Genomic DNA, 15,320 nt, shown 5'->3' with positions numbered 1-15,320 from the left:
GTAGCCCATCAAGTATCAAGTAAGTAATATGTTTTAGCATTATTATATCATCATCCGTTATAATACATAATAAAATAATAGATTTCGTAGCGAGCGTAGAGTACTTGTTCTTCAAACTAATATAACTATGGAGCTCGGACGAGTTCGGATGAGTTTCTTCTATCTTTCATTCTGTCCTGATTTCATAATTTGAATCTATTTTATTCACAACTAAAACTTAATTTTAAAATTTGAGAAAATTATCAGCGTGCCTGAACAAGTGTTTAAAATATGCTTAGAGTGCATGTACAACTCAAATATTCATATTATTCCACGTATGATCGTGGGCACTCCTAGGTTCATTACCATACCGCCACCGTTGTCTGCCACCTCACCACTCAGGTGCCCTTCGTAATGCTGCCGCCACCTTCGGATCACCTCACGCTCGTTCGTAAGAAGGTTCCGTTTATGTCCTTACACATGTTGGGCTGTGACACGTGGCCGTTACGTGAACGGTTTAACTTCTCATAGAACTTTCGTGTGTTATTAGCGCGGTACTGTTGCTCTGTCTCTTCACGGTCTCGAGCTTCCTGCTGGCGCTTTTTCTTCCGACAAATCGAGTTTTGTCTGTTCCGCGCCCGTTTGTATAGTGCCTCGTTCACCTTCGTGCGGTGTTGTAGCAATCTCGCCTATGCTGCATTCTTCTCCTCAAGCAACTGCTCACATTCGCCGTCACACCAAGTGTTTCTCTGATCCGGGGGCACCGTGCCTCCGTGCAATGGTTGTTTTTAAAGACTGCTTATTGGACTTGCGCAAACCCCCTGTCTCGTCGAATGGCCGTCGTGTCAGGTTTGTTTAGTGTCCCACCTAGCACCACGACGTGGGCTTGTGTGCTTTGCGCGGCACACAGTATCTTTGAAGCTTTGAAAGAGCCTACTGTAAAACCTTACCACTTCCTAAGCAGGCACCACAACTTGAAGTTGGCCTGGGAAGGGATCGTCAAGCTCTTGGACATAGTAACTGCTGCCCACGATCATACGTGGAATAATATGAATATTTGAGTTGTATATACACTCTAAGCATATTTTAAACACATGTTCAGGCACGCAAAAAAAAATTCTCAAATTTTAAAATTAAGTTTTCGTTGTGAATAAAATAGATTCAAATTATGAAATCAGGACAGAATGAAAGATAGAAGAAACTCATCCGAACTCGTCCGAGCTCCATAGTTATATTAGTTTGAAGAACAAGTACTCTACGCTCGCTACGAAATCTATTATTTTATTATGTATTATAACGGATGATGATATAATAATGCTAAAACATATTACTTACTTGATACTTGATGGGCTACAGCTCTTCGATGATCCTACGCCGAATGGAGTATCCTTCTCCACTGGACTCGATCCTGGGCCAATCGCTTCCAGTCGCCCTGAACATTGAGCGCCCTCAGGTCCTCTTCAACTGCAAAAGTCATCGTGTACGCGGCCTTCCACGAAGTCTTCGGCCGGGTTCTCTACTAAATATTATCTTCGCTTGACGTTCTTCCGGCATACGAACAACGTGACCAGCCCACCGTAGTCTGCCGTGTTGTATAAGCTTAATAATATCCAGCCCATTATACACCTGGTACAATTCGTGATTCATGCGACGCCGCCAGATACCGTTCTCCTGTTTACCGCCGAGTATTGTCCGCAGCACCTTACGCTCAAACACTCCGAGAGCTCTCCGATCAGCCTCCTTTAACGTCCATGTCTCATGGCCGTATAAAGCCACCGGAAGAATCAGAGTAGTATACAGCGCGAGTTTTGTTTTCGTTTGCAGACTACGGGACTTAAGCTGGTTACGAAGTCCGTAATAAGCCCTATTTGCAGCTGCAATACGCCTTTTCACCTCGCGGGTAACATCATTATCGCACGTCACTAATGTTCCAAGATACACAAATTCTTCCACCACTTCAAATTTTTCACCATCCAGCACCATTTCGCTACCACCACCACCACTAATGAACCCACGTTGATTGCCAGCGACTATATACTTCGTTTTGCTGGTATTGATCGTGAGTCCAATCCTCGCTGTCTCCATCTTAAAAGGCACAAAAGCCTCTTCCACGGCACGGCTATCAATTCCGAAAATATCGATATCGTCCGCAAATCCCAGGAGCATATGCGATTTTGTGATAATGGTACCGCTTCTTTGCACACCAGCTCTCCTAATCGCTCCCTCGAGCGCTATATTGAACAGTAGGTTCGAGAGTGCATCACCCTGCTTTAATCCATCTAAGGTAACAAATGACGTCGATATTTCATCCGCAACCCTCACACTTGATTTCGATCCGTCCAACGTTATACGAATCAGCCGTATCAGTTTCGCCGGAAAACCATGTTCAAGCATAATTTGCCATAATTCATTCCGTTTCACTGAATCGTACGCCGCCTTGAAATCAATAAACAGATGATGTGTCTGCAAGTTGTACTCCCGGAATTTATCAAGGATTTGTCTCAGGGTAAACATTTGATCCGTCGTTGATCGGCCCTCACGAAAACCTGCTTGGTATTCGCCGACGAAGGACTCTTCAAGCGGTCTCAATCTGCTGAACAGAATACGGGACATAATTTTGTACGCCGAATTAAGGGGGGTTATTCCTCGGTAATTGGCGCACTCCAGTCTGTGTGTGAGGGCAAATGAGGCCGTCCAACCAGCTAGCAGGCATTTCCTCGTCTTCCCATATTTTCGACATAATATGGTGCAGAACTTCATAAAGCTGCTCACTGCCATGTTTGAGAAGTTCAGCCGGGAGCTGGTCCTTCCCCGCAGCCTTATTGTTTTTCAGCTCTTTGACAGCTTTTTTAACCTCATCTAATATTTATTCTGTTCACTGATGCACCGTCACTTCCGCTATTCAACAAAGTCTTGAAGTGTTGCTTCCACATGGCAGCCGCTTCAGTTCTATCTGTCAGTAAATTCCCTTGTTGTTCGTTGCACATGACGGATGACATGACAAATGGCGATGTCTTTCTCGGCACGCCATTGACTGACTCGTAAAACCTCCGCATATCGTTCTGCTCCATTTTTCCGGCGCCTCGCTAATCTTGTTCTTCATATTCTTTCTTCTTCCTGCGGTGGGTTCGTTTTTCGACTGCTCTTGCTTCCTTATACCGATCTCTATTCGATCGGGTACCCGACACCAACATCCGGTTTCTGGCACCGTTATTTTCTGTCCTTCTCTGACACTCCACATCGAACCAACCCGTCCTGGGTCGCCTCTGTGCAGTGCCTACCACTTCTCATGCTGTTATGCTCACCGATCCATGGATCGACTCCCATCGATCGTTGATGTTGTCGCTAACGTTGTCGATTGCACTTATCCATTCGTCAACCTCCTGCGGTACTCAGCCGATGCTCCTCCCGCCGACAATCGCTGGATATTCTAACGTATCGTGATCTTTCGTTTGTTACAGTTGACAACCGTGATCGAATTTTACTGACAACGAGGTAGTGATCAGAGTCAATGTTCGGGCCTCTGAATGTCCGCACATCGATAACATCCGAGAAATGGCGCCCATCCACCAGAACATGGTCTATCTGGTTGCAAGTTTCACCATTTGGGTGTCTCCAGGTGTGCTTTCGGATGTTCTTTCGTGCAAAGTAGGTGCTACTGATGGCCATTGTCATTGGTAGCGGAGTGAAGGCTCTCCCTGTCGATTATGGGACAGAAAAAGTCCTCTCTACCGACCTGAGCGTTAGCGTCTCCGATAACAATTTTTACGTCATGCTTTGGGCACTCTTAAGACATTCATGAAACGTGTCCTTCACGTCGTCGGATTTATCGTTTGTCGGTGCGTAAACGTTGATTAGGCTGTAATTGAAGAATTTGCCCCGTATCCTCAACACACAGATTCGTTCGCTAATGGGTTTCCACCGCATAACTCGCTTCATCTGCTTGCCCATCACTACGAAACCAACTCCATGCTCTGCTTTTTCACCGCCGCTGTGATAGATGTTATACTTGAATGCAGTGTTGGTCGTGGGGTCCACGGCTCGGAATTCACGTTCTCCGGATCTGGGCCATCGGATTTCTTGAATAGCGGCCACGTTCACTCCAACCTTCTGCAGTTCGCGAGCCAGAAGGCTCACTCGTCCAGGTTCATTTAGGGTCCTGACATTCCAGGTACCGAGTTTCCAATCATAGTCCTTATTTCGTTGCCGGGTCGGTTGCCAAAAATAACGTTCTCTTTTTCTTCTATCTCCATTTTTCGTGGTATTTGAGAGGCTTCAGTAAGCTGCCTTACCGGGGTTCGTTACCTACATCGCGATGATGGGGCTGCCACCTTAGGTATAGCTGACGCGATACAGCATTTCGTTAATCAGCCGCTGGGTACCAGGCAGACGCTGTTTGAGCCGCACCTCCTGGTGAACAGACGCTCGAGGCGTACCTTCTCACTCTAGTTGATGTCAGAAGGACAACAGTGCCCAGGCTGCACTACCAGCTAAGTACACAACCCTTAGCTGGCGGTCTTTTGTCATCGGACGACCCGTGGAAGCGTGAGATAGGGACTTGTGGGGACCAGAGCTCTGTTGGGCGCTCCTTCCTTGATGTTAACCCACCATTTTGCAGCTAAAACATATTATAAAACGAAAAACGAGCAATGGGTAATGTTTTAAACATAACCGCGAGAAGACGTAGGACTTATATAAACGTAACGTATTTTTATTTAATTTTTGAATCTACGGCTTGATCATAGGTATTAAAATTGAAAATGTCAACTTCCATGATTTGTATAATTAGGCTAGATGTACCAGTTGTCGCACTAGTGCTTTATATGCGAAATGGCCAATCAAATCAAAAACAAATCAAGTTCAGATCGATAAAGCATATTCATATGATACAATAAAACCTTTGATCTCCTCCAAAACAAGCAAAGCATAATTGTAAAAATTAATTTTGCTTAATTTTTGACGTCCTTTGCACCAGTTGTCGCACTAGTGGTCCCAATTTGGCCAATCCCATAAGAAAACAATAGGATTTGCCAAATAAGGAACCAAAATTAAGAATAGTGCCTCAACTGGTGCATGCGTTCCTATTATGGATTAATCAATTTTGAGGATTATAACAAATTTTATTATAGTTTTTACAGCTGTTCTGAGGAGCAGGAAATAAAACCGTTCGCTTGATGTATGAAGTCCACCCACATGCCTTTTACTTATTTAAAAAATAGTTGTTCTTATGTATGGGGAAACCCACCCTATTAGTAATTTGTTTATTTTCAAAATTTGTGGAAATAAAACTAAATATTAAATACATAATCAGAATTGCTTTGTTTCTAACTATTATGCCCTTATTTACTCGAGCAAATGTAGGGCATTTATATATTACTTATTGATGATATTATTTAAAGTGTAAAAATTCTATTAATAAAATTTTCTGACTTGGGCAAAATGTGCTATTTTATGAGAACTGTCCTGTTTTCCGTCTCATTAAACATATATTCATCTTATCGCCAATCAAAGAAATACAGCACCAATTTCGTTGCCTCCTATTGCTAACATGCACGCTTACGCCTGAAAAATCAAAATAGGAAACAAGTCATAGAGCAATAACTTTACTACGTGATGAACTTATAAAATAATAAAAATCTCGAAATTAAAGATTAGAAAAAATATAAAAAGTAACCTTACTAAAATAGAGGAGGTTCCGCTATTACGCCAATGAAAAACTCCGAGTCTAAGTCAAGTTTAATGATATAAATTTTCAGAAAAATAAAACCAAAGTATAAAATAATTTTTAATAAAATATTCTTTTGAAAAATATTTTTTGCGGACTTTTTTTGAAAAATTTACTGTAAATACAGCGAAATTTCGAATCTCAACTGGATATCAGCACCATTGCTGATAATGCATAATTTAAATGCCAATGTCTTCTGCGCACGAATGAAAGTATTTATTTCCAATCAATTCTAATCAGTGTATTTGATTTTTTTTATGGGGAAACAGAACTGTTATAGTAGGGGGAAAGACGGCTTTTGCAGGTTTTGTTCTATTATTCGCAGGGGTTTTTATGTACATTTTACGATGCATGAGAAAGGCATCATCGCCGCTAGGTGGATTAATCTGGGTTTTTCATATGCGATGTTAGCGAAAATCAAAATCTCGGCCCCATTTTAAATGTACGGGGACCAACATCAAACATTTTCCAGCCTGTTGTGTGACGTGTACATATTAAAAAAAAAACACCGCTGAGATGTTATTCAGAACTGCACGAAAATGATATGGGAATGTGGTCTAAATTGAATGACGAAGAGGTTGATCACTGGATCGCAAAAGGACCTGGTGAACTGCATCATTGTGATGAGAAATTAATCGAAAGTTATTCAGTGAACCGGGAAAGGGGTGACGTTGCTGGCTTCAGAAAATGCACAAAATCTTTGTTTTACCGGATGGTTCAAAATTAAATGGTTTTCAGAAACTGGCTTTGCTTCTCGCCGAGTAGTGGAAAACTTTACTGCTTTTTGTGTGTTATGATGGATGAGAGCTTCGCAATCGAATTTAGCTAGTGATGGATTCTGCAATTGGAAGCGAGCACTAGAAAAATAAGTCTACACGAAACATCGAAAGCTCATCTGTAATCATCCCTTTCCGTTTCTTTACGAGCTGGAAGTCTTGGAGTTGATAAAATGATAATACAAGAGGTAAGTTTAGAAATTCTATTGATATTCGATATTCATGATCGAAGAATTATTATTGTCACAGGAACTACTGGCGTGATGTTATAAGGAGAGTTGTGAGTGCAATAACTTTTCTGGCACAACGTGGTCTAGCATTTCGTGGCGAAAATGAGCTGTTTGGTTTGGAAATTATATGGGAATTCTTAAACTTATAGCCGAATATGACCAGTTTTTGGCACGTCATATTGAGGCGCATGGCAATAAGAAAAGTGGACATGCTAACTATTCATCGTCTACTATTTTTTGATGATATTATCGATATAATGGCTGACAAAGTTTGTGGTGGTGAGATATTTGGAAGAAATTAGACCAGTCGAAAGATCCTTAACGTTTATTCCTCATTGTGCTCATGCTGGACAACATATGGTTGATGCTCTCCTTGAGTTTTTGCAAGCTCATAACATCGATTTCCAAAATTGTCGAGGACAGTCATATGACAATGCACCGAACATGTCAGGAAAGTACAAAGGAATGCAGGCGTTAATTTTGCAGAAAAATCCATATGCGCTTTTTGTTCCCCATTGCACTCATTCGTTGAATTTGATTGGAAAGCCAGCAGCCAACATTTGTTTAACCGATGTTGACCTTTTCAACTTTATTTAAAATTTATTCACGTTCTTCACAAATTCAACTAACCGATTCCGATAACCGAATCTTAACTGAAAATTTGTCAAAAATAATATACTGTGAAAAACCTAAGTGACACACGCTGGTCTTGTCGAGCAAATGCCATAAAAGCTTTGCTATATGGTTACACAGAAATCAAAAACACTCTACAAACAATCGCAGAGAACGTAGAAGAAAAAGATTTGGTGAAAATGAAGCTATAGGGTTACTGCTCCTGGACTTCATCTCATAGCTCCGATATTGGTCCTACGAAAAACAAAGCAACGAAAAGGTATTTGATTTGTTTATTATTTTTGTGATTTTTTTCAGCAGTGAGCATGCATGTTAGCAAAAAGAAGGAACGAAATTGATGCCGTATTACTTTGTTTCGCGATGAGATGAATATATGTACAGTGAGATTGAAAACGGAGCAGTTCCCCATAAAATGTCCTTTTCGAGAACGCTATCTACACACAGTTCTGGTACGATATCCTAGAATGGTTTGATGCGACCAGCCAGTTCCTGCAAAATCCTTCTACAGCTTTGAAACCAGCTGTCAACTCAATATTAAGCTTGATTGAAGCAAAACGAGGAAAGTATGAGGAATATGAAGCAACAGGAAAATCAATGTCTGGAGCACATAACTACCGTAATAACCGTTCAAGAACAAAAAACGTTCGGCTTAACGTATCTGGTCGAAAAGAACATGCAGAGACTGTTAAGGATACGATGCCTCAGGAAAAATTCAAGGTGGCCTTCTATTCCGTAATCGATCAGCTCAAAAAATCTCTGGCAGAACGAGCGGGGGCATACAAACAGATAATTTACAATTGAACATTTATTTTGTTTTACAATTTATAATTTTTTGAAGGTATGCAACTTGTTCGAGTTTCTGTCGGATTTGGATGCGTCTCCTTCATCCCTCGAGGTTGGATCTCGAAAGCTAGTTGAAGCTTATCCAGCAGATCTTGCTCCAGAGCTGATAAACAATTGCTGGAGAGTGTCCGAGTCGATTGATATGTAAATCTTAAAAATCCAAAGTAAAGATAAAGGCGCTAGTAACGTTTGAAATCTTCCCTTCCAGCCTAACGCTCTTGATTTCCAAAAATTTAAATGACACCAGTATAGTAAAGATAGACGTAAGTCCTACTTCAAAAAAAACGATTAGTCTAAAAAGGTGTTCAATGCAAACTAATGCCAAAGGACCTGTTCGGCGGAACAACATTTTCGGCCATGTCCTGTTCTGCCAAACCTCTCTTTCGGTCAAATGACTTGTTCGGCTAAATTACTTATTCGGTCAAACGTCCTAGTCGGACGAGTGAAATATTCGGCCAACTAGTGTTTGGCATAATAATAACCGTATCGGCCTTGTAGCATTCAGTCAAACCTTTCATATTGTCTATTCGGAATAAATTTTTACCGCTTTTTATACCGAAGTTGGATTTTTCTCCAGATACAGGCAACTTTCCCAACTTCGGAAGTAGTGCGATGGATTCGCCTAAAGATGCGCTAACCAACGCATCAATTAGTTTGACAAATAAAACTTCGGAAGAAAGTTCGGTTCGGAAGTCCCGACTTCCGAATTCTAACTTGGTGCTACGCCGACAATATCAAAGAACACCTGAGTGTCGATAAGGACAATATGAACCTGAGAACATCTTCCTCTTTCTTCTTTTTGGCTTTATATTCCCCACTGGGACATTGCCGCCTCGCACCTTAGTGTTCAACCAGTAACGGCAAGGTTTCTAAGACAAGTTGCCCTTTTTGCATTTCTATATTATGAGGCAAACACGATGATACTTTTATGCCCAGGGAAGTCGAGAAAATGTCCAAATGTCCGAAAATTTCCTATAGATCGGACCGAGAATTAAACCCCGCCAGCTCCAGCATGGTCTTGCTTTGTAATCGCGTATCTTACCGCACGGCTACGGAAGCCCCAATGAGAGGATCTGCGAATCACAAAATCTATAAAAAGATCTATATCTATAAAACTATAAAACTCTTGATCTTCCGGAAATCCATTAGAGGATCGATTGGTTGAAAACAGCAATTTAAAGTACCTAGCTAGCTAGTGCGCTGCTCAGAGTAATTACCAAATAATGGATAGAAGAATATTTCACAAAGGAGTGCACGGAAGGTATCGTGAGTTCCATAATTGAAATTCGACTTAATTCACACCCATATTCAACACTTGTCAGACTGATGAAGATCATTAATAAATATTTAATAAAAAATATTTCAAAATGTGATAAAGCATATTAAAAGTTAATATACCTATAACGGCAATATAATATACACAGCAAATAATTTTGAAAATTCAACGACGTGTAAAATTGCATGTTATTCCATCAAACGAATTAACGTTCGATATTCAATGAAATTTGATTGAATTTTACAAGCAAGCACCGTTTAAATTTATTTCGATTTAAAAGAATAGTGAGATCGATTGAATGTTACGTTTATTTGCATGCTCCAAATATGTGCATGAAAATACATTTAAAATCACAACATATTTTTATCTGTGTAGAGGCACACTGCCATACCATTAACTTTTCCCAGTCTCTTTCCTGATCTGAAGTAGCCAGGTCAGACAATAGACATATTTTGCGAGTAGTTTGTCAAGAAGTAATCCACCATCGCGAACTAAGCTTGAAAGAAAGCATGCTAAAGTGAAAGCGCAGATCTCAGCTTAATGTTCCGCCATTGTTGTTATTCCTCGTCTAAGAGTGCGTCCTTTCATGGATGAGGTATATAACAAGTGTGTTCGTCCTAAGAGTACTTGAATTGAAGATTGGCGGAGTCACATTTTTTCGTAAACAACTCATTTCGAACATCGGGAGCTATTATTTTAGCAATCAACCAAATTCACACATGTGTATAGTTCGACTATCTTTGAATTTAGTGTTCGTTGTCTATACCAGTATCGTTGATCTATATCACAGCATTGGCTACAAATGTATCCTCCATAATTGATTCCTTCTCCCCGTCGTAATCCACCAAGTCATACTTCAACAATGCCATGGAAACACTCTTCGAGCTCGTCAACAACAACACATCCATGCACCATGCAACTTACTTTGTAATCTAGCAGAAGACCTTCAATTTGAAATTATAATTTAATTTTCTCGATTTCTCTACCCGTTCCGACATAACAGGAAGCTCTCTAAATCATCCAGCGCCGTTCGAGTGATGCAGTGCTAAACCGGACCGGATCCGACCATCCAGCCAACCAACCAACCAACCAACCAATCACCCAGCCAGACAATGTCATCCCTGCGGAAATCGGCATCGTTCCGCTCCCGGATACCGGTACGGCGGACTCGGGTGGCGACACGCCGGTGCGTGAGCCCTCAGCCATCGACGTCGACGGTGACCAGTGCCGGGTCGATTTATGACGGCGGTGGTGGCCGTCAATGGTACGATAGACGCTATTCGTCCTCCAGCTATACGAGCAGCGACGAGAGCCATGACGAGTCCGAAATGGAACCACTCGAGGTAATTTGCAGCAATAGAGAGCGGTGGTATCATCGATATTAGAGCAAATTTTTATCTTTTGGTTTATTGCTTTTGTTGAAAAATCGACAAGATTTTTTTTTTTGAAATGTGGTTATTGGCTTCATTGTACCAAACGTAAAGGGTACATATTGGAACAATTGCAAAAACGATTTTTCAATTTTGCTTGGCATTGAATTCGTAGTTGCCACTCCGCGGTTGAGCAGATCTGAGTTAAAAGGGGCTAAGGTTTACCCATGCATTCTCTATGTAGGAACGGTTCGGCACTTCATCCCATAGTTTATATTTCCATCCCATCAAAAACCTAGCAATGAAAAGAAACTTGGATTGTTTCCTATTTTTGTGATATTTTTTCACCAGTGAGCACGCGTGTTACTAAAAAGAAGCGACGAGATTGGTGCTGTATTTCTTTTTTTACGATGGAAAACGGAAAAGTTCCCCTACATGTTTTAGAAAACTCATGCTCTTTATGCCCTTAATTTTTTTAAAGTTGGGTCAATAGCTTATTTCAGTCCCTTCACGTGTTGAATTCGCAACTTCCAAGTTAAACATGTTATTCTCAGTACAATATTTATTATCGAAACGCATACCTACAAAGCGCTCCCCTCCTGGAATATCCTAACGATGTTGTGCTTGTTGCACAACAACGAGCGCAATAACAACTTCAACTATAGTGAACCGAGCCACGCAATTCCCAAGTGCTTGGTAGTTTGTCGGCATTATAGCGGGAGAGGCCGAGATGATCATCAACAAAAATAACTGCAGGCAAAAGTACCCGCTTCCAGGGTAGTAGCGTTAGTAGCCTCCTACTAACTGACTGCCGGGCACTTATTTTTCTCCCTCTTGGGCGATTTGCAAGCCGTTCCACGTGGAATGGCGTGGCTAAATGAAGACGAGGCAAGGCCATAATAAACTCCTTCCGTGTGCAACTCACGCGAACACACGAACTATCCCTGATATGCTTTGTTCCTGCTTTGCTCCGAGATAGTTCTGCCACTGGCAAGCGATGAGGGCGTGAAGTGGAAGTTTGCGTTTTCATTTGAACTTGTTTGGAGGATGTTTAATTGCAGGTTAAACGGTTCTCCGGATAAAGCCCGGACTACACAATGTATCCAGCCTATTGGGCAATCCGACATTGTGACACTATCGACCGATCGAAAAAAGTATTTCTATTGTAGAACCGATGTTGATTGTCATTTGCATAATCATTAATGGATTGCAAAAACATCGAATACATTGTGATCGATGCTATGTAGAAAGGATGTTTTCCACAATATGGTCAATTATCGAGAAGCAATAGAATGGGATCAAACCCCTCCGAAGGAAGCGGTTACCCTCCAATACCTTTTCCGAACTAAATCTATCATATGTTGTGCATATGCATAAATTGAGTTTTAGTAAATCATAGAAGTTGAGTATATGTTCTCTTGGTAAATGTAAACAGAGAAAAACCTGTATTTTCTATTATGTACAAAAGAAGAAGGAGTAAGAATAATAATTATTATTTATTCAGACTAAAGCCGAGGGGGGGGTCTGTGCAGTATATAAGAGTTTTCTCCATTCCATGGCTGTTATCGGAGGTCACCAGTGAGCCCAAGTACACGAATTCTTCAACCACCTCGATTTCGTCACCACCAATACAAACTCGTGGTGGGTGGCTTACGTTGTCTTCTCTTGAGCCTCTTCCTATCATGTACTTCGTCTTCGACGTATTGATGACTAGTCCAATCCGTTTGGCTTCCTTCTTCAGTCTGATGTAGCCTTCCTCCATCTTCTCAAAGTTACGTGCCATAATAACAATGTCGTCGTCGGCGAAGCCAAATAGCTGGACGGACTTCGTGAAAATCGTACCACTCATGTCGATCTCTGCCCTTCGTATTACCCCTTCCTAAGCGATGTTGAATAGCAGACACAGAAGACCATCTGTTCCGTTTGGAGGAACGAGCTATGGACTGAACGGCTTGTCTTTGCACTGTTGGGCTTCTGTTCTTGATAAGGAAAGACTGGTGTACAGAATTTCTAATGTTTATTTTCTTGATGACTTAAAGGCTAGGTTGCACACATGCAATGTCATAAGATTTGGGAGAGTACCTTGTAGGCGGCGTTCAGCAATGTGATTGTATCCAGCTTATCGCCCTTTTTATTCATGGGACACACGACACCTTCCATCCACTCATGCGGCAAAACTTCCACCTCCTAAATCTTGGTAATGACCCAGTGCAGTGCTCTAGCCCAGCGGTTCTCAACCTTTTCTTGAGAGGTACCTTCGAACTTTTACATTATTTGAGGTACCCCTATGATTTTTTGCTGTAAATAAAAATAATCGTTACTCTTCAAGTATATAAAAAACTCAAAGGTGCAGCCCAATCGGGTTGTACGCAAAGGTGACGTATGACTACGTAGCTATACGAAATGGAGGGTATTTTTCATCATAATTTGTGTAAATTTATTAGCATTGTGCAAACTGCTCGGAGGTCAACCGAATCAAGAAACTGAAGGTAGCTCCCAGTTGGATGAACCAGCCGTGGAAAAGGAACGACTCATCGGCCGCATCGCCACTGAAGGCATTCGTCTATCTTTCAGTGGATATCATCAGAATCCTAGAAGACATTATGCTCACAAATGTCCGGACGAAAGGAAAAAAATACGCAGAATCGGAGGTGGCGCGAAACAAAACACAAATATATTAATTTGCAACGTTCGACTTCCGCCCGCGATGGAAGCGTACATGCATCGTTTTCTATAGCGCTGGTGGCAACGTGAGCAGGACTTCAAGAATAAATTACAAACAGTCCTTTTCAGGACTTAAACTATTTATCCAAGAAGAGGTTTTGACCGCTAGAAAAATTGTTTACCCAGACAAACAGACTGTTCGGCTGTTTAAACGACAATGACGATTTTGGAAAGATTTGTTGTTTTTAATAATGCGCCATTTGAAAAACTAAGGCAGCTAAACGACATTTTTCACTAAGGTGGCGTCTTCATCGATTTGGCCGTCGTCGACGGAAAGTGAAATTTTCTGCCAAGATTCTTTGGTTTTGTTTCGTTAGTCATTAGAAATGATAGGGTAAAAGACCCAATAGTGGAGGAACTAAGCACGTTCCACCACTGTTTCTTCGCTTACACCACATCTATATTTCATGTCGCTTACCTTAAGCACTTATTCAACAGCTCATCAATTATATTTTAACGAAAAGTATTGCAAACGCTGCAGAAACCATTATTGTTACTTAAAATGATACCTCTAATTATTGGTGCAGTTATCCATTAGTTGCGGTATTTTTAATTTATGTTCCTATAGTTACGAATCCCATTGTTTTCTTATGGGACTCGCAACTATTGGAACACTACCGCAACTATTGGTGCAAAGACGAGAAAAAGATATGGTAATTTAGTGATACTTTACCGATTTGGAGGGATTTTCTTATCTGTTTTCTTTTATTTCGAGTAATGACAGGTCAACAAATTGATAGACAATATGGGTTGCTGCGTTAAATACGTAGATTTTGTTAAAAGAACACTACCGCAACTATAGGAACACCCACGACTATCGGATCTTTTGCCCTATCGATTTTTTCGGGTTACCATCGTTTGGCGACGACAGAAAGTTGCCCTTTGGTAGCACAACCACAAGCGCACTTCGGAGGGAGATGATGCAATGAGTTTGTTCAAATCAAAGCAGTCAAATGGAATTTCCTCACAAGATTTTGATTATGTTTTGTTGTAGTTGAGGATTGAAAAGCTCCATTATTTGAAAAATATCGGTTCTTTACAGTACCATTATTTTACACAAGGGTAGTTTAATCCGGGATGCAAGAATGTTCATCAAAGTCCAAAATTAATAGTTTGGCGTTAACAGAAGGTTTTTCTTCGATAGCAGAATGAAAAGCGCGCGTCGGTGAGTGACAACGCAACAAATTTGTTCGAATGAATGGAATCGCTTACAGCAACCGAACTATCAACCCAATGCTTGTCGAAACGTTAGGTTGAAATTTCACTTCGTGTTGTTATTGTCCGACGACCACTCGATGACTTTTCGCTAAGACGCCACCATTTGGAATACATTTTCAGCATCGCCACTGCATCGCACGGGATCGAAACAGACGTCATTTTTGTAATCAACTCTTTCTTCAAATAAAATGCTGGTTTGTTGAGGTTGAATGACGACCACCAACGCAGACTTCTACCACCAATTCGATGATTTTCCTTTGAAAATACTATCAGAGCGCCTTCGTGCTGCTGTGTTCGCTCCGCTGCGTCGGCTCTGCGTAAAATCTTATTTAACCGCTCTCTGCGAAATCCCTATCAAAATGGCTCGCGCGCTAGAAAGCAGCTTTCTTGTATTCAACAAATTAAGCCCGTTAGCTCCGCCCCTTTGTGGTCTGGTATAGGTGTAAATATAATGTGCACTCATAACGATTAATGAAGCGGCGGGGCTAATAAAATTACTTCATTAGGTATAAGAAAGCTGGTTATCGACGCGCGTGAGCCATTTTG

General features: G+C 41.2%; 1 protein-coding gene across 3 annotated transcripts in view; it reads left to right on the top strand.

The window, feature by feature from the left end:
- LOC134202619 (uncharacterized) overlaps positions 1-15,320 on the top strand; it is a 708,184-nt gene that overhangs the window by 318,718 nt on the left and 374,146 nt on the right. For all 3 annotated transcript variants that reach the window (XM_062677646.1, XM_062677653.1, XM_062677640.1), the window contains exon 2: positions 10,466-10,805. In XM_062677646.1, the coding sequence (XP_062533630.1) occupies positions 10,575-10,805 (231 nt within the window). In that variant the 5' untranslated portion in view covers positions 10,466-10,574. The remainder of the gene's footprint in view (positions 1-10,465; positions 10,806-15,320) is intronic.

This window comes from Armigeres subalbatus, chromosome 1, assembly GCF_024139115.2.
Source record: "Armigeres subalbatus isolate Guangzhou_Male chromosome 1, GZ_Asu_2, whole genome shotgun sequence".
NCBI lineage: Eukaryota > Metazoa > Arthropoda > Insecta > Diptera > Culicidae > Armigeres > Armigeres subalbatus.
This window is presented reverse-complemented; position numbering and strand designations above follow the sequence as displayed.